The 20,071-nt window shown below is 41.1% G+C and overlaps 1 protein-coding gene across 3 annotated transcripts in view; it reads right to left on the bottom strand.

Moving 5' to 3' along the window:
• DLG5 (discs large MAGUK scaffold protein 5) overlaps window positions 1-19,823 on the bottom strand; it is a 112,659-nt gene extending 92,836 nt beyond the window's left edge. For 2 of the 3 annotated variants that reach the window (XM_054205909.1, XM_054205908.1), the window contains exon 1: window positions 19,438-19,815. In XM_054205909.1, coding sequence (XP_054061884.1) covers window positions 19,438-19,738 — 301 coding nt within the window. In that variant the 5' untranslated portion in view covers window positions 19,739-19,815. Of the gene's footprint in view, window positions 1-19,437 lie in introns of all 3 variants that reach the window. The other variant, XM_054205910.1, reaches the window with a different exon arrangement.
• Between the last annotated feature and the right edge of the window lie 248 nt (window positions 19,824-20,071).

The following is a 20,071-nucleotide window of genomic DNA, read 5'->3' as shown; positions in this document are numbered from 1 at the left end:
TGTGTTCCACAAACAGGTCCCTGATTAAAGCCAGACAAGTTTGCTTAATAACCATAGTCATTATCACCTGGTTTCAGGTGCTGCCTGCATAACACTTGATTTTCATTATATTTACTATGTTATAGCAGTAATGCTGCACTCTTCAGCATTGCTTCTGGGATGAGTGAGACCAGCAGGCAAGTGCTTGTAAAATGTAATAAGCCTTAAGCTTGAGTTAATGCTAGCTTGAAAAGAAATCAGAATAACAAACTATCAAAAAAAAAAAGCACAAGGGAAGTGTTATTAGAAGCAGCCATACTACTTTTCCAAGCACCGTACGTGGACCAACATATACTCTACGCATATGTATCAAACAAACTATTTAGCTCAGTCCCTGTGATTTAAAAATACACGTTAATGCTGTAGGGAGAAAGGGGGAGGGAGCTAAAGAAATTATAGTTATGTACACCGAACAACCAAGTATTACTGGTACTCTATTAGTCAAGCTGCAGAATGTATTTGTATTAAAGTGGCAAGAAGATATAAAATTAGCACTAACAATCCTAGGAGCAATGTCTGAATAAATGCAACACCAATTCGTGTCTTGCATGCAAATCAGTTTAGATACAGTAGTTTCAAAATACTTCATATGCTTTCTGGCATGGCAATACTCTTATAAAGCAACACAGAATCATAGAATTGTCAGGGTTGGAAGGGAGCTTGAAGATCATCTAGTTCCAACCCCCCTGCCATGGGCAGGGACATCTCCCACTAGATCAGGTTGCTCAGAGCCTCATCCAGCCTGGCCTTAAAAAATTCCAGGGATGGGGCTTCCACCACCTCTCTGGGCAACCTGTGCCAGTGTCTCACCACCCTCATGGTGAAGAACTTCTTCCTAACGTCCAGTCTGAATCGTCCCATCTCTAGTTTTAATCCATTCCCTCTAGTCCTACCATTACCTGACATGCTAAGAAGTCCCTCACCAGCTTCTCCGTAACAAGTCAAATTATTGGTTTTCCAAAGGCTTGGAATTGTAAGACATTGTGCATGTATTCAACAGTTTTCTGTTTAAAATTTTATTCATGATACCAGGACATTTATCCACTCAGGTCTGGAGAAGGCATCCTAAAACTAGTTTTAACTATAAAACAGTATAAGCGTTTGTCCAAGAATTGCTGAAGAGAAGCAGTTTAAAAAAAAAATTAAGAAATCTCCATGAAACGCAAAACAAACCTCCTGGGAAGTATTTACAAGAAACAAAACTAGTATAAGCTAAAACCTAAGCAGAATATCTGCGAGACTAGAGACTGACAAATCTGCCTGCTACCCCGGCCAGGAAGCACCGCCACACCTCAGGCACAAGAAACTGGGCACACAGCACAGGGCAGACACCTTCACAGCCAAAACCAAACAGAACACGCCGCAGATATCCCCTGAACTTTGTGCTACAAGTGGAAGCGCAACCCAGCCAGCAGGCTTTACTGGGGCACAAGTGAGGACGTGGCCGGCCGGCAGTGCCCTGGTCCTTATGCAGCCCAGCCAGCCCAGCCGGCAACAAAGGGCTCTTGTTCCAAGCCAGCAGCAGGGTGGCAGCTGAACCAGTTGGCCCAGTACCCTACCTTGGTCTGTGGGACAACAAAGGCGAGCTGTGACCTGAGCAGACAATTAGGATGTGTTGGTGTAGAGTTACAGAGTTCTAAGAGGTCACTCACGGATGAATTTTAGTACTGCAGCACAACCCCTTTATAGAGCAGTATTATTGGCTTCTTGGCAAAAATAACTTTCAGATTCCCCGCAAATCTAGGGAAATAACTACCATACTGGGTTTTTTTCTGTATAAAGCTTACTGCAAAATTAAAGTGCAACCCCTGAGATGAGCTAAGTAGCTTTAACATACACATAATTTTAGTTTGCAAAGGATAGATACCAGGTAACCATGTTAACTGAGACACTGATAAGGAAGGTGGTGAGAAGCTATGGAGTAATTAGCAAAGACAAAAAAACAAAAAAAAAAAAAAAAAACACACCCTATTGCCAAAGACACTCAAGCTGCAGTAATAAAGTACAACATTCACTTCAGAAAGTACAATCAGCACAAAGTAAAGCTCTCAGTTTTGTACATATGCTATAAACAACAATTCAAGACATACCTCCTTACAAAGAAACCCAGTTGTGCTCTCTTCTCTGTTAAAGACAGAGTATCTGCCAGTGTCACCACCACCTATCCCACCACACGGCACTGCCCTCCTCAGCAGCTCAAATCCCATGGTGCTGCCCCAGAAGGACAACGCTGCTCTCCAAGGCACAGCTTCCCCTTTTAACCACCAGTTCCAAACGTGCACGCAAAACTATTCAAGACAGACCTGAAGCAAGCAAAACTAGGGCCAAGTTGTCAAGACACTTCTATACCACACAAGTCTTTTAATTAAATAAAGCGAAAAATGTTCTTAGATGATCCAGTAGTAAGAAAATCAGATTTCTTACTTCTTCACTAACTCTTAGCGCGGCTCCAGTAAGGCTAAAGATCAGTCGCTAATCAGAGATTAGCCTGAGTCAGCTACTCTGAACAGTCACATAATAAAGTCACAGAGTCTCACGGCAGATCTTCACCTCACCCTGTACTGGGGGGTTCTCAGCGACCACCTCTGGCCAGCTGTAAAACACCTTGAACATCACAGTTACTTGGCTTTATTTTCCTTCTGTGCCAAAACATGGACCTGTGTAGACTGCTACCAAATGGAAAAATGCAGGAGAACTTGGTATTACGAATGGCATTAAAAAAAAAAAAATAGGAAAACAAAGTTGTTAATTCTTACAATCAGTACACAAATCTGCATATTTTCAAAATCTACATTATGCCTTGGGTAAAAAGCAACTTCATTTTCACAATTTTTAAGAGAATTTTAACAGAAAGTTTCAAATAAAAACACAGAAACCCTGAGGTGTGAAAAATATTTTTGTGCTTTTCCTTCAGTCCAGCATCTTCTTTCACATGTAAGATCATCCCCCTGCAGGATCTCCAACAGGAGCAAGGAAGCACCAAGCCAAGGCATTTAGCTTCCAAATACTGCCAAACAAACTGGAATGCAACTCACACTATGAGAAAGCAAATTTTGTTTGCAAATTATCACATCAGGAACTCGGGCACTGGTTTAACAACATTAGGGTCATACTTAATCATCGTAACTCAGGCAAGCAGCAAACCCAAACAGAGGAAGTGTTCTTTTGCTTAAAAGGAGCATGTGCTTATGCACCTTCTTAAACTGACCTGAACCTTTTAAGTGAGGCTGTTTATGGAAGGTCTTTAGGACTTCCCCCCTTATTTTTTCTTCTTTTTTTTTTTTTAAATGAAGACATAAGAGGTTTATCTTATTGAAACTCACTTCATCTGAAGAGAATCTCTTGGGCCCAAAACATTGTTTTGACGGAGTTAAAAAAAAAAAACAAACAAAAACCAAAAAACAAACAAAACCACCCCAAAAAACAACAAACCCACACAGTTCTAAAGTTACATTGTAGCACTTGAGACTAAATTAACCCAAATAAAAGATAAGTGTATTTTTTCCTTCTTTTTCTCCTCTTATCCAGACTATTAGAACAGACAGAATTTCTCAATCAGTCTTCACAAGATTGCACTCTGAGAGTTCCCAGAATACGGTAAATGTTAACTCCTGCACATTTAATTAAATACTCCCAAATCACAGCTTTTAGAAACAGAGCCATTTCAGCCAGGACACCACCAGAACATAAGAATTAAATGCAACAACACTACCATCATAGTTCAGCCTTATTATTGCAGTTCAAGAACAGAACTACTTATTTCTGAAAAAAAGCGATGTTTTCCAGAAAAAGTGTGATTTATTACACGAAGTAAAATATTATACACCCAACTCAGAGATTTGGTATATTCATATCAATATCAATATCAGAGCTACGTTCAACAGAAGTAAATCTCAAAACACAGAAAAGCACTACGTTTCATAGCATTCAGTAATCTTTGAAATGTTACTGTGATCACAGGAAGTCATTTCTACTTGCTTTTCCCTGCTAATTAAAAAGGCAAAGAGCAATAAGCAAGATGACAGAAGCCAAGAGTAAGATGAAGAGAGAAATAAACCAGATGGCATAGGAATATATATTTATATATACTTAAGTTCTTCCCAAATTATGAAAAAAGAAAGATCAAAATGTTTTCATTTGCCCTATAATCAGTGTTCTTTTAGAAAAGAGTTTTCAGATATTTTTAGGTAAAGTGGATTGTGAATTCTAATTAAGATAGAGCTGTAAGCCAGGATCCTCGTCATACAATTAATCTTAAATCCAACCTCTAGCCGAGCAGGGTACAGATGGAGTTAGACAGATGTAATTACAAAGTCCATCAGCAGTAAGCCACTGGGAGAGGTTGCAGGCTTTCCTGTATTTCTTCTTTGTACTGGGTAGTAGGCTATTTTTGTCAAAATATACCAGGAAGACACAGCTAATGCGATCCAGTCACAGCACTTTAATATTAGGTTTAGCTTGCATCGTGCATTTTAAGGCACCAATTTTGAAAATAACAACAATTGCACTCCTATTTCTGTGGGCTGCACTGTCTAACAGTGCTGGAGTAGGTACTGCACTCCCAGCTTCGTTCCTGTCCTTCGGGATGAACTCCTCCCTTCTCTGCTTCAAACCTCTTGAATTATAAAACTGCATTTTGCCATCGTTCTGAACCTGTAAAGTGAGATTAATTGTTGAAAAACCATAATTTTGAACATAAATTCTGAGAAAAATAAGATGCTTTCATAATGCATGATCTGCTCTCCCATAGCGTTCACGCTCACATGTTAGTTTCCTCTGAATGACAGAAATGCTTTCGAAAGAGTCTTCAATTCGTTACTGTCACTATAAGCCATGCATTCATGGAAATTAGCAATTGCTGCCAATTTTGAGAAGCGAGACAAAAATACCGTGTTCCACCCAAGAATCAACTTTTCACATGAAAGTGAACTGACATCTTTACACTTAAGAGGACAAATTTTGCAATCCCATGTCTAAACATGGTATAGCAACTAGTAACTCAACTATACTTCTAATATTCCCCATTTTCTTACAGCATCAGCATTGGAGAGGAATATCCAATAGCAAGGCATATCACACCTAGTTTGACATTTTCCACTAACTGCAAACCCACGAACACACTTTCTGCTTAGTAGCTGAAAACAGGATTAAGATTGCACATTTTAAATGTTAATACGTTTCCATTTTAGACCTGCAAGTAGCATTTGAGCACAGAAAAAAAGAATATTATCTCCTTGTACAATGTAGTCAACTCACATCCCATCATCATATGTGAACCATTTGCATATCTGAAAGTAGCAGCAAAGATTATCAGTAAATGTGCATTGATTTGCACATTTGGTGCAAAAAAACCATTTTACCACAGTTATCCCACCCAAGCTGGGGAAATCGACCATATCTCCCATGAAAAGGGCTTTTTGTACAAGTTTTACATAGTAGTTACAGAAGTAATCACAAAATAGACTTGTGTAATGGAAGTCAAATGTGGTAAACATTCAGAGGCAAGTTCTTAACTTTAGGGTCACAAACTGACAAATTTAAGAACACACTACAGTTAAGGGTATTCATACACATTTTCAATTATGGATCCCTGCATATCTGGCCATACCCAAGCCCCGGACTTCGGCTCAACAAACATCCTGACCTTTCATTTTGGTGTTCAAACTGGCATGCCAAAACCAGCCGGATTTTACTAGAGTGGCAACAACTATAACAGTATTGGTAAAAAAAAAAAGTTTTAAACATTTGTTATACATGGCAGGGAATTCTTCATGCAAGCTCTAACCCATAGTGAGGATAATCTCAACTAACTTAATTGACTTTGTGTCAAAGCAAACGGAGCGCTCACAATCGCCATTGCAGAGGAAGTTCAAGCAGTTTGCTCTTGCTTCTCTCAGCCACCCACTCCACCTCTCAGCCCTAAATCTCTTGTGAAGCTCATCATCCCTGTGGAGTGCTACGAAGCAGAGAGACCCCAAGCCCAGGCTGGCTGGCGCGCTCGCCTCTCACCCAGAGCTCCCGGAACACCCGAGTTGCAAGGCAGGTTGAAAACAGTGTTAAATCCTACCCCCAAGCCTATGAAAGATCACTAGCTCTGCAAACAAGCTCAGGGGTTAAGCAAGCACACATAATTGCCCATGATCTATTTTTTCCCCTTACAGAACTCAACATGATTTTAGCCACGGAGTCCTCACGATGAGTTGCCTCATACTTTATTAACAATACATTATTCACATCCTGCTCTGAGTACACAGCATTTTCCCCTCTTCTCCATGGCACAAGTCCTTGGGTCCTTTGGAGGTGGTCATTCCATTAACAGCATTCTCACACTTACCTCTGCAATGTTTATTCCAAATTTTTGCACTAGGAAAATAAGGCAGAGCAATTAACATCAGTAACGCTGGAGGTTCAGCTTAGACATACACAAAATGGCTGAAATGAAATTATACAGAAGGGGGTTTGCAAAGAAAGCTTCTCTCTAAAGGGCCATTTTTTAGGAGGATTACTTAAAGCTGAAATTGTTTTTTATACTAGCATGAAATGAGCGTTCTTAGCTTAAGCATTAGCAAGTTCACTCTTAATGAAGCTCTTAGCAAACACAGAGCTGTCTAGAAGATTCAGAATAACAGCTTTTCCCTTACATGCCACTTCCAGCTGAAAATGCAGATAGACACTGTATCTGATAGAGACAGCAGAATTAAACTTTCAAGGACTCGGAGTTACTTTATTTTAACTCTATTCTTGATCTGAGAAAGGTTATAGGGAATATTACTTATGTAAGTATTTCATTATGCTAATAAATCCATAAAAAACCCACAAAGCACCTGCTTTGAAGTAAGTTTTTTTTTTTAAAAAAAACCCACATAATTTCAGTAAGACTTGTGATATGAATAAGCATTTTGACAAACCCGAATTTTATGTTCAGAAGGCTGCAGATGTACTTATTTATAATGCACTTATTTAAAAAAAAAAAAACAAATCAACAACAACAACCAAAAAAAACCCATGAACTGTTGCAGCAGAAAGACTAACTTCCCTGAGTTACTTTTTTCCAACATAACAGAACTCAAGAACAAGTTCATTTCTTCAAGAATTTTCAAAAGTCTTTTCTGGAAAAGCCTAGCCTTGCAATCCAACAGCCAAAGACACAGATGCTTCGTTACAACTTTCCAACATGCCACACCTGTTTAGTACCTTTATTTACAAATGCTCAGAACAACTTCGCTATCCAGAATATCTTCAGGACATAAACATCAGACATCTGCATTTTATGTAATTTCTTCAAATCAGAATTTATTTAATTTTGAAAAAAGTATAACCAATCTTTATTATTTTTGAGTCTCACTGAAAAGGTCGTTAACATAAGGATATCTCTTAAGGGAATGCAGAGTTATTTGTCCTACTAGCACTTTCTTACATGTTTATCTTCTACAAAGCAAAAGTGGGGATCCCAGAAGCAGCTCCTGGGTTCTTTAGTTTACAACGTTATACAGTACCTTACCATAATTATAAACTGGATTTAATTCACACTGCTGAGAGGGGCAGGGAGAACAACACAAAAAAAATACATTTAGATTAAAATTCTGTAGTATTAATAAGATTAAAGGAATCACTTAAAACAGCTTATTCCATCTCATTGCCTTTTAAGATGTGCAAGTTTGTGTGCGTGTGTGCAGTAGTGCATATACGTAAGAGGTCCCCTAACAGCATCATCATGAAAGGCACCAAGTGCTCAGTCGGGGAAGCCGAAAAGCCTGTCTTCACAGCACACCCCACACAAACAGAAACACTCATGAGGACAGCAGAAAATAGAGAACAGAGATTAACCAGGCAAATGAGACTCCTCTCCACAAGCTAACAAAGCCTGGTTGAAAGCGTTAAGAAAATCAAGGACACTCTTAGTAATTTTCTAAAACAGATCTAGAAAAGAAAGTGGTTTTAATACTAAGAATTCCCATAAAACGTGGATACTGTCCAATGTCTGATATTAGCTGGAATCAAATCAAAGGCCAAGGTCTCATGATCAGAAGGTCATGACCTACAAGATCAGAAATCCGAAAGCCCCAATGATCCCAAGTCACCTCCTCTCACTGTCATGAAGCCCAGGGAAGCTCTAGTCATGGCAATTTTATTATCTCTCACAGGCTATTATTTCACCACAATGTGCTATAAAATGGTTTTAATAATTACTGTGGGTTCAAGTCTTACACAATAATGATAATATATGCAACCATACTTCAGCAAAACTTTAATTTTGGTCAGGGTTGGTTTTTTTTCCTTTATTGTTCTCTTAAATACATTGTAGGAATAAGCTAAATCATTTTGATAAGAGAGGACAGGTCTTTAAGTCTTATCTACTTCCAATACAAAATTTTCTCTCCCCAAAGTGTTTCTCATTACTACAGCAGCATGTATTAAAAATTTCCATGCCTAAGCATACACATATAAATGCATCTGATCAGATGAATCCACAGAACATTTCATGTGGATTCCCTACATCAGCTGCTACAACCCTCAGATACGATCTGGCTCACGTCTGTGAGAAAGCTAAACAGATGCAGAGCAAAACCAATAAACTCGACGCTGCATTGTTGCAATGCAGAGATGCAGAAGAATTAAAAAAGAACTTAACTTTCCAGAGATGCTGAGCAACAGGCAGTGTAGCACCCTGAAATCCCCTACACGGGAGCACATCATATAGCACAGTACGTGCAGTAAACTGCTCGTCACTGTAGCCAGGTAACAGCCACGCTGCAATCCTTACAGTTTCACCAGTCTGCACCCACCTTCTGGTTATCACTTGGAAAGGAGGAAATCAGGGCCCCCAAAGTGTTAAATTTCAATACCGAAACCATACTGGCTTTTTTGTTGCACAAAATGAATTTGCTATAATTAGTTCTAAAATTAGAGTGAGATTTGACATTCTAGACAATATAATGGGATACTCCCTGACAAATGAAATTTTATGCAAGTCATGTATGCACAGCATACCACTGAAGATCAACTCAGCCAAAGATAGAAAAACAGCTTAATATTTACACATTGTGTTTTCTTCCAGTCCAGCACACATTACACAAAGGTTTCAGCCAAACAACATTGTACAGAACAGGACTGTCACCAGTCTTGCCAGATGAAGATTTTTTTCACGTATTTACTGATTTTCGCATTAATACCAATACTCTTGATACCCTACCAAGTCCAAAAAGCCCGAGGCAGAAAGTATCTCTGACCTCAGTATCTGAAACTGCTTCTCAGTGTTATCAAGGAACATTCCCCTGCAGAGTCAAAACATTGCTCTGCCACTTGCAGCAATGCAGCTCATTAAATACTCCTGACCACTGCAAAGATACCAGGAAAAAAAGAGAAAGGTTCACGAACCAGGGTAACAGATGAATATATTTAAGTAATGAGCTAGTGTAGTGTACTTTAAAGTGCTGGCCTATACACTTTCAAGGCCAGCAATTTGGAAAAATAACTCAATATCTCAAAGTTCATGTCTGCAGTCTATACCTAAGTCAGACTCATGTTACTCAACGGGGTTTGGGGTTTTTTTAACCGATTAAGCCAGACTAATCGAACCCTTAACCTAAAGAAGTAGTCAACACACCTTACAGAAAGTGTCCTCTCCTAATAAGCCCTAATGGCAACTAGAAGCCTTGGAAACTGAAGTTTCTCCAGGAAAAAAAAAAAACAAAGGCTGCCTGCACACTGGCAGAGCATCAAAGGAAAGCTGTTGCAGCATATCTACCTAAGGAGGAAACAATCAGGCACTCTGAGCATCCTAAGGACCATTGCCACAGAGAGCAGGAAAAAGGCTGAACAAGGAAGTTATATTTTTAATACTCCTTTCTGTTAAAAGGCGGGGGGGACACAAATACCAACACTTTCATGTGAAAACAATAAAAGTGAAAGTGAATTCTCTCTTGAGAATACCTATTTTTGAGGTGTTTTGAGTGGGTTTAGTATTGCTTTTTGTGATTTTATTATTTCTAAAATTCAAGTTGTACCTACATAGGTCATTCTGAGTCTAGCTCAACTCAAGAACTACATGATGGAGCAGCTGATGACAAGAAGCAGCCAGCTGATCAACTGCAAGGGAAAGCCCACTGTTGTTTAAGGCTTGTTTAGGTTTTCTTGCTTGGTTTTGGTTTTGTTTAAGACTTAAGCTTTTTATATCCTTTTTAACCACACCTACTTAAGACAAATGGCCTTTAACAAACTGAAAGAGCAAATCTGTTAAAAATACAACACACCCCATCTTCAATTAAAGGTTAAGCGAGCTCTCAAATAACATCCCTCTTTCTCATAAAAGCATTCAGAAGGGAAAAAAACAGACTGGACATTCATGATTATTTTAAAGATTAAGAAGTGAAGTTATACCTGAGTATTTTTATTGTGGTGATGCATACAGCCTCAAAGAAAACCTTTAGATAACCTGATTTCACCACCATTAACCACACACTCATTTGCACACCACCTAAAAATCAGGACATCATCATGACCTAAATGCAAAGTAGACCTTCTTAAAAACCATGGAAAATGTTCACAAGATCATGCACGAAGTGTTTAAGAGAACTTTAAAACTGCATAACAAGAAGCTTTCCTGAAAGAAAGACGCCACTAAAACCACATCTGTCAATCTCCTGTCGACTTCTAGTTGAAGAGCTCCCGACAACTCAATCAATCCCTCCTTCTACAAAAGCAGCATAAGCAATGAAGACGACCCGAAATTACTAAAGTGCTCGAAAAGAGCAAGTTCACGTGGTTACTCGAGTCTCAAAACTGTCTCGTCCTAGAGTAATTTTTCCACAAAAGCATGCAACAGGAGACAGCTATCCATAAGAAACACAAATACAAACAAGAAACAAACAAACAAAAAAAGAGATAAATATAATTTTACACTTGTTTAAAATAACACATGAACATCTACGTAGCAATTTAGAAGCTGCATTTGGTAATTTTGATATGGATATTTACCACACCAGCTTTATTTCCCCAATCCCAAAGTTCTGATGCTTTTAAAGAAAACCATACATACACACACCTGCCAAGCTGTCTGTCTCAGAAAGAAAGAATACACTTGAAAAGCTAGGATTTTGGTGCACCAACATCAAGAGGACATAGCTCACTTGCACCAAGTCCAGAATTCCAACTACATTTTACATCAGTCCTCAAGGAAAAGACATCAACCTATGCTACAGCTACATTTTCCTACACAAACTCCATTTTGAGGACTACTGAGAATGAAACAGCCATCAGCCTCACTTTCTGAAGCCCAAGCCTCAGAAAAGGCTACTTTACTGAAGAGGTTGTCTAATCCAAAAAGTTCAGTATGGAAGGTCTGGATCCTGCCAACACTTGCACATGCCTAACCTGATGCATATAAACGGGGATTACTCACATGCTGGAAGGTAAGTACATGAATAATGAGTGTGTTCATGAATCAGCAATTACATTCAGGTAGAACAAAAAGCCAAGGTGAAAGGAGAGGGGACACATGAGGCAAGAAAGTTGTCACAAGGCATATTAATAATTATAAGACTGAATGCTCCCTACTGGATTTTTAGGAAAGCTAACTTCAAAATATGTTTAAAGAACGTTGGCTTTTAGGGTTTGGGGGTAGGGAGGAAGATAATTTCTTGGTTTATCATTGTGAATACACAATAAATTGTAAATTATGTAAAAAGTCTGCCAAAAAAAAAAAAATCCTTAGACTGCTCATCTTTACACAATCCCCCCAGCTCCCCAGCTAAAACACTGGTTTTACATTCTCACTGGCTTGCTTTCTCCAGCTACAGGCCAGTTGTATGCCTGGAAAGCTTCTGAATTAGGGCAACATGGCCTATTTAAAATTCAGTTCCTTTAGCAGCCAACTTGGAAAAAAAAAACTTTAAGATTTTTCTAAAATACAAACAGCAGGTCTCCAGAACAAACAAATTAATGCTGCGAACAAGCAAACTGATGAGCAACTCAACCCAGGAATTGTGGGGCCTCCCAGATATTGGAGGCTTTAGGAGTTGTGAGGAAGAAGAGGGTGGGGGTTATATATGTAAAACGGCCTGCTCTCAACTTCCCCTGACACCAGTTTGGGTAAGAAGGGCCTTCCAGTTCTAGTAAGTTATTCTGTATTGCCCAGTAATCATACATTGTCGAGAAAAATATCCTTAAGTGATCACCCCAAGTGGCCTTCTATCAGCTTCTTCAAGATCCATCAATTCTAGGTACCCTGTCTGCTATTCACCAGCTTCTCAAGCCTGCAAAGGGTGCCCTGTGGAGAACAGACTCCTTTTGCACAATAGCTTACAACGGGAGTTCCCAAATTTAACCTTATGTGATAGCTACAACAGCAAGAGATGCTGGTATTACCATCTGTCACCATCAACACACCTGCCAGTGCACCACAACCTATGGAAGTATACCAGTTATACAGCAAACATTGTACGCTAGGTATTTTGAACTGGTTTCTAAGCTATAGTACTCTGGGCCTCCTTCAACATTTTAGTAATTGTATCTTGCATTGACAAGAATTAATATACCAGAGTAACACTGATGGCTCCAAAATACGTCCTTTTGGAAAAACCAGGCTCCAACATTCAAGATGCACTGACAGCACTCGTCTCTTCAGGGGTAAGCACTCTTCTTTCATGCTTTCTTTAGAGAAGTATTGGTTAGCCTCAAGCCAAAGCTCAGTCGGTGTGACATTTCCATCTCCTACATCAGAATGATTCAGTTCTAAATTACCACCGTTCAAAAGCAGCCAACAACTTGCACCTTGAAGGTCACAAACGATGTTTCAGCATTGACTACTCAATATAATTTGGAAAGTCACAGAGGCCTAGATGTCTCAACTTCATTACTACAGCTCTTTTCGCACTTTGTTATATGCATTAACAAGTTTTGCCATCTCGATCAATACTATGAAGACTTTACATAAGGAAATGTTTTCACTTTATTATACATACAGCATTTTAAGAACATTTATATTAAAAAAACAACAACAAAAACCAACAGGAACTAATTGCCTCACACTGTAACACCCAAAACGTGTTGGGGACTGAACCGCTCTGAAAGATGGAACTTCTGTCCTTGAGATTGTAGAGCATAAGAATTGTTAGAAAAAAGTGAAAAGTAAAAGGAATTTACCAAGACTTACCGGTATCTTTCTAATGACCAGGGCTTTGAATAAGGAATTGTAATGCTATAAAATAATAACTGAAATAACAATTAGGACTAAAGGGAGAAGGATAAAGAGAGTTAACAGGAGCAAGGGAAGCTAGGAAGCAAATTAGAAACAAAGGGGAAAAAAAACAGAAAGTGGTAAAAGGAAACAGCAAAGAAGAAAAAAAAAAAAAAAAAGAATACTTAGCTCAAATTGCAAGCTGCTAACAGAACTGGAGAACCCAAAGTCACTACCCATGTGGTGGCTGTGATCTTCACTAGCTAGACCAAAGGTCCAAAAAACTCACAGCAACCAACACTGGTTAAAGCTACAAGACAACAATGAGACTGAGAATGGTAGTTAAATCAACCTAAAGATCTGAAATCTCTGAGAAAGGCAACCTTCAGCTTTAACAAATGAATAAGGAGCCAGTTACAGAACGTTGTTGGGTTTTCTTACTGATCATGTCAGACAGTGAAATTTCTGCTTCTATTTCAGGATACTCATAGAAGTACTAAAAGAACCCTTCAAAAACGTATGTCTCTCCTCTTTTCCATAATTTTGTAAGAGCCCAAGTCCTGTGTGTGTCTAAAGCAGCTCGATAGCTGTATGCACTGATATCATAAAAATTATTATTATTCATTTTACACTGATGAAAACCGTGTCCCCATGAGTTTACTGCGGCCAGCTTTCTTTCCACCCCCTCCCTGAGCACAGCAAAAATTTAATTGAGAACTACCACCCTTGGGATTTGTGAACTACTAAAACACGCGTTTCCTTCTTTGGGATTGAGAGCCTGCTTCCATTCACTTGCTATTAGACATTTCATTTGGAATACCCCTCTGGACACTTGCCAGAAGCTTTCTGCATTTTTTTTAGCCTGGCAATTCCAAGAGATACCACAAATCTGAGATCATAAGATGACACAGGTACTACAAAACTAGCACTGGGTATTTTATCAAGTTTAATTAGTGCTCAGCACTGCTGAAGACCTATACTTCTCCTAGTGTGACTTCTGGATGCTGCCTGCTTTTTCATCTTTCATCATCACCATTCATCTGCACAATTTAAGAAATCCTGTAACAAGGCTTGCGAAGCTACCCTGGGAACTAATAACAGGTCTGGAAAAACCCAGACATACTGCTCTACTTCTCCCACTCTTCAATTTTCAGCGACGGAAGGGAGTGTAAATTGTACTTAATTGCAAAATTGTCAGTTCAGTCCTTGAGTCAGTAAATTACGCTTTTACAATTTCTCTTCATTCTCCCCTCTCCTTTCCCAGAGAATGCACACTTACAGCATTATTTCTAATCGCCAAGCACTTCTACTGTCTTCTTCCCCTACCTCGCCCCTCAGCATCCCGAGCCCCCATTTCTTCTCACTCGCTCCTACAGGACACCACATGCCGCCTCCACATCTCACACTCTTCCTCCGTGCAGTCTCTCAGCTCCTCGCTAGCTCACATTCTCACTCCTGCTCACGAGCTCCTCTCGCCAGTCACCAGTCGACATTTTGTGGGGACCGGTCAACACTTTGTGGGGGACCAACAAAGAGGGGGCACAAGGCAGCAGCCCCAGTGCCATCCCTGAGCAGCCACACTGCGTTTCTTATGGGTCTCCTTGGTGCTGCCAGCAAGAGAAGTGGGTGCCAGCTCTCCGTCTCCTAAACTCATACAGACAGAGCTTGCCTTTTGTCTTTGTTTTTAAATACGTTGGAAGACTTTTCCATATTTAAAAGTAAACTTTGTGACTTCAAATCAGATATTGCCTGAAACGACTGGCTCCTTTTTTATAAAGCAGAGGGAGGAAGTTGATATAATCCCTCTGAAAAGCTATAAAAGTTTGAATTCTAACTTTTTCCTACTCCTATAAATGCCCACATTTACTTTTTGGACTGGAAATTAACGCTTGATCTCGGACCAAACACAGTTAAAAAAATAAGTCTTATTAAATAATAGAAGGAAAACTTTCAAAGTCTATCTACAACCATCTTCCTTCTTTCCCCCTTCAAGATCTTTTTAAAAAGGCAATCAATTTGGAATTTTAAATTTTGAAGTTTTAAAATTTAAATTCTGATTTTAAAACTGTTAAATAAAACACCTGAAGCCTAACATGCTCTGCTTTTAAAATCCAAAATGGTGCTAAATCCTTACAGTGAAGAAGCCATTATGCTATGGTTAAGCTTACAGACACACATTCACTGACTGCAGCTGTGTGGCTACAGAAAAGCAGGAGACCAACTGCTAATATAAAAGGAAACTGCGAACCTTTTTAAGTTTAACAATCTACACGAGTTCATCTCAAAAACAAATTCCAAGTTTGACAACTAAACCTCACCTTTTCCCCACTTTTTTAAGAACAAAAAAAAAAAATATAAGTACAAAGCTCTACATTACCTGACACAGTCTAAAGCCTACATAGTCTCATTAGATTTCTATTTTAGCCCTTTAATTGCATTTAAAAGAAAGCACATCTTTAATAGTACTTGTCACAATGAAGTATCTTCCACCATATTCTTGTCTTGGGCACATTTTATGCCACAAGATTCACATTGTATCAACTATAAAAATGAAATATCTGCACAGCAAGATATCTAAGAGATAACTGAATGCTGAGAAGTCATTTATTTCCACGTTAGAAGGGACACATTATTCTCTCAGGATACAGGATCTGTCACATGCACAATGGAGGTAATTTGCTAAATCAAGTATCTAATAATAATAATCCATCAGTTCACCCCAAAATAAATAAATAAAAGCACTTGGCACACTACTTAAAGAATTAGTCCCTGTGCAAAGTACTGGGAGATTTTAAATCAGCCAAACAGTCACTTGCACGTGGGCAGAGCCAATTTCTCACAGAAACATTTACACAAAAGTGTAATGTAGTAATCAAAGGTTTTCCTCAAGGAAGGACTGGTGCCTCTAAGCATGAGTAAGTGAAACAGAGCAAATTGCACTTCGCTTAGCTTCTGCTTTGACAGAAGGTAGTTTCTTGTTAGAGTTTGTTTACTAACACTGTTAGACAGACTATTCTCAAATTAGAAACAAAACAAGCTTAAAAATATAGATTTTACTGGAGAAACTGTGATCCACAAACCACTATACAGGTTTAGGTTTAAAACAAGCAATTAGAAGCTACTATAGAAGAGAAATGTATTTAAACAGCAACTAAAATGGGGGAAATTCTACAAAGGAAAGAAACCTTCTAACATAAAGACAGAGTTATCTATACTGGAAGACTTTTGGCAGTTACTGGGACTCCAGTTCTTTCCCTGTAGGTGTCAGACCAGCTGTTTACTTCCCTCCGTGTTGTGCAGATAAATACTTATAGAAGTGTCAGCTCTACATTGTCCAGCCAGCCACAAGAACTGGTGGTATAAATACCAGCCTGAGCTTCCATCCCAGTTTACATATCACCTTTGAAGTCCAGTAAGAGGTGATATTTAAAATGAGAAGGAAGAAAACACAAAGTAAACCACAAAGTAATGGTACATGTCATGTATGTTAAAATGGAAGGAGAATCACTCGTGCTAGTGTTGTGAGCAGACGGTACGCTGAATTCTGCGACTTTGAACAAAATTATGTTGCTGATTGCCTTCCCATTTCCCTCACGACAACAGCACACTGGAAAAAGGAATTAGCAAACAATACTACAAAAAGTTATTGGTTATAAATAATTTTCATCTCCAACAAGCATTTGGGGGATTATATTAGCCTCCTCTTCCAAACAATACTATAATGAAGTGTACCACTGTAAACTGTCATTTTTTTCTTATACTAATTGTAATTTTTAAAATTATTACAGCTGGATACGTTCAAGTACAGGGATATTTAAGATATACATTTTTTGCCTTTAAGAATAGAGGCATTTTATGTAATATACGCTGAGGACCGCTTCCCTTAAGTATTTTAAATACAGAATACAACAGTTCTCCTTGCTACTGTGTTTACAGTTTGCTACTACACCCAAAGAACAAAAAACAACTTGACTCATCAGCCTTCAACACCCCCAGTGAAAAGGGGTAAAACTCCTAAATGGCAGGAGAAGAGCAGATGGGTGGTCAGACTTCCTACAGGGAAATATTACAGTAAGTAAAACCCAACTACATCTGCATACAGGTTCAAACAAGAACCCTTCTACTGCAGTTACCCTCAAACATTAACTCTTTGCAGAACACATCCAGGACAGACTTGTGCACAGACCAGGATTTTCTGGAAGCGCTCAGTGGGCACAGAAGTGGCCTCATGACTAGTTACCATGAGACCTCCTCAAGGGGGGTAAATTTGGAATATATACAAGAGGATTTGAAAGCTCAGATCCTTTACCTTCCCATGTGCGTGATGGTTTATTCTTAAACTCACTGTTAGCAATCTCCTGTGCACTAACTTGTAAACATGTTTATCACAAGGGAAACAAAACCGTAACTCTCAAAGTTAGCTCTTTATTACCACTGATAACTGAAAGCAATAAAATTTTAAAACCCAACATGTCAGGGGAACATCCTTCCCCACACAGATGTTAATTTAACTTGGATTAGCCTCACGAATGCATTCAATCAAGGAGGATATAGTTCATTTTGCCAATCAAACTCCTTTTCCCTTGAGAGCTCAGTATTGCAAGACATTTTGCAATTCCAACTTGTATTTTAAAAATAAAGAGTATCACTATATCTTTGTCTACTTCTTTTTTTCCTGCCATCCGTGTTTTACGCCTTTGTTTTTAATGGTACTGGGAATGTTAGCAGCCCAGTACCATTAATGCATCTTCTAAACAAGCCAAGACTGAGCATTAACCTAATCATACAAAAACATCATGGGTCCCATTCTGAAAGGCAGCGAGTGCCCTCATCTCCCATTGATGTCAGACCACATAATGTTAGAAGTGTTGAGGTCTATTGTTCAGTCCATTTTTCCCCATCCTGTGAGGTCCTGCCATATATTCATTACAAAAGGCCATACACTATAAAACACTGATATAAAACAACACATAAGACCCCCCCACATTTTTCTTGTGTGTTTACAAAACTCCTAGCATCAACAGCATAATTCAAACAAGGACAGAGTACACAGTGCAACTGCACACGCAAGCACTATTTTCCAGACAGAAGCAGCTCTTAAAGGGTTTTTATTTTCTTAAAGAAATGGTATAGTTTATAAGAGCCAGGAAGCCCTCCCAATGCAGTTCCTTACGTAAACAGGTAGTCACCCTGCAATTCCCAAATCTGGTAACAAAACCAAAAAGAGACCCCACATTTCTGAATCAGTCAACTTAGACACACAGTGGAAGGGAATACCTACACATCACTTGGACAACTGCATATTCTTTAGCTGTAACCTATGATACAGAATAACCGTTTACTTCAATTGAAGTATTTCTCATCCAGAAACACAGCTGCACTTGCAAGGCCTTGTGTATCATCACCAAATTTTTGTTTTTTACTAATGCAAAGCCTGGTATTGTCCACACAAAACTAGACTGTGGATGGTGTTGGCGGGGGGAGAACAGGGGGAAGACCTGTGGGTCAAAGCTCAACTTAGTTAAGAGGGAGGTTTACGCCGAAGTTCTCCTCGCCTGGATTTGCAGTTAAATCAGTTGTTTTCCTGTTCTAACCACCGAGAAGAGTTACAATAACACAGCCTGAAACAAACATACGTTTGTCCAGGGGAAAATAGTTACAATATTTATTCAAACGCACATCTGCTGGCGCCCTGCCAGCTCCAGCAGACTGGCTCCGGGCGGGGGCAGAAGGGGGGGGGGGGCTGAGTTTCACAGTTTTACCCGGTCCAGAAGCGACTGTTTAACACCACCGGCGGCCCCAGAGGAGCCGGTTGGATTGTCCCTACCCTTCCTACCCCACCCCCACCCGGCTTCGGGGGGGTGGGAGCGGCAGCAAGAACCCGGTTGGGGCGACTGCCCCCGCGGGCACCGCGCAGCATCCGCGGCACCTCCTGGGGAGCAGAAGGGCAAGGAAAAGGGTCGGGAGCTCAAAACAAGAACTCAACCACAAACACGGGAGAGTTCCTCCCCCCCCCGCCCGGAAAAGAAGGACCCCCGCCCGCAACCGCTCCGCTCTCTCCCCACCGCCGGGAGGGGGATCCCCGAGGGGCCCGCGCTGCCCCGCCGCTCCCCTACCCCGGCGGGGGTGGGCGGGAGCAGCCGCTGCCCTTCCTCCTCCTCCTCCGCCCCCGCACCCTCCCCGGGACCCGCAACCCCCAGCCCCCCACGGCCCCCACTCACCGGCCGTCTCGGCCGCCGCCGGCGCCCCCGCCACGCCGTTCAGGTAGAGGATGGAGAGCAGGTGGGGCTGCGTCTTCTCCAGGGCCACCCGCAGGTCCTGGAAGTGGTCCCGCTCCTTGGCCAGCAGCAGGGCGATGAGCAGCTCGGCCTTCCCGCCGCCCGCCGCCTCCAGGTCGCGCAGGTCGCGGGGGCCGAGGGCGCCGGCGGCCTCCAGCAGCTCCACCACCTTGTCCACCTCGGTCATGGCCTGCGCCAGGCTCTGGCGGCACTGGGCGAGCAGCTCCTTATGCTTCGGCTCCATGGCCGCGGCAGGCCGCCACCGGCCAAACTTCGCCCGCCGGGGCCGCGCGCCGCCGCCGCCGCCCCCCGGCCCCGCCGCTCCGCCACCGCCGCCCTCGGGGAGGCGCGGGCCGAGGCGGGGCGCCGCCGGCCGCCCTCCTCCGGCAGCCGGCGCCCCCGCAGCGGCCCCCGGCGAAACTTCGTGCCGGGGAAGAGGCGCGGAGCTCCTGGGCCGAGGGCGGCTTTACCTCCTCCTCCTCCGGGCCGGGAGCCGCCGCCGCGCTCCCCCTCAGGCAGGCGGGGGGCGAGCCGCCGTTAGGGGCTGCTACTCCTCTTCCTCCTCCAGCTGGCGGCC

The sequence above is a fragment of the Rissa tridactyla genome, chromosome 6 (genome assembly GCF_028500815.1).
Source record: "Rissa tridactyla isolate bRisTri1 chromosome 6, bRisTri1.patW.cur.20221130, whole genome shotgun sequence".
Lineage (NCBI taxonomy): Eukaryota > Metazoa > Chordata > Aves > Charadriiformes > Laridae > Rissa > Rissa tridactyla.
Note: the sequence above shows the minus strand (reverse complement) of the source record. Positions and strands in the feature narration are given on the sequence as shown.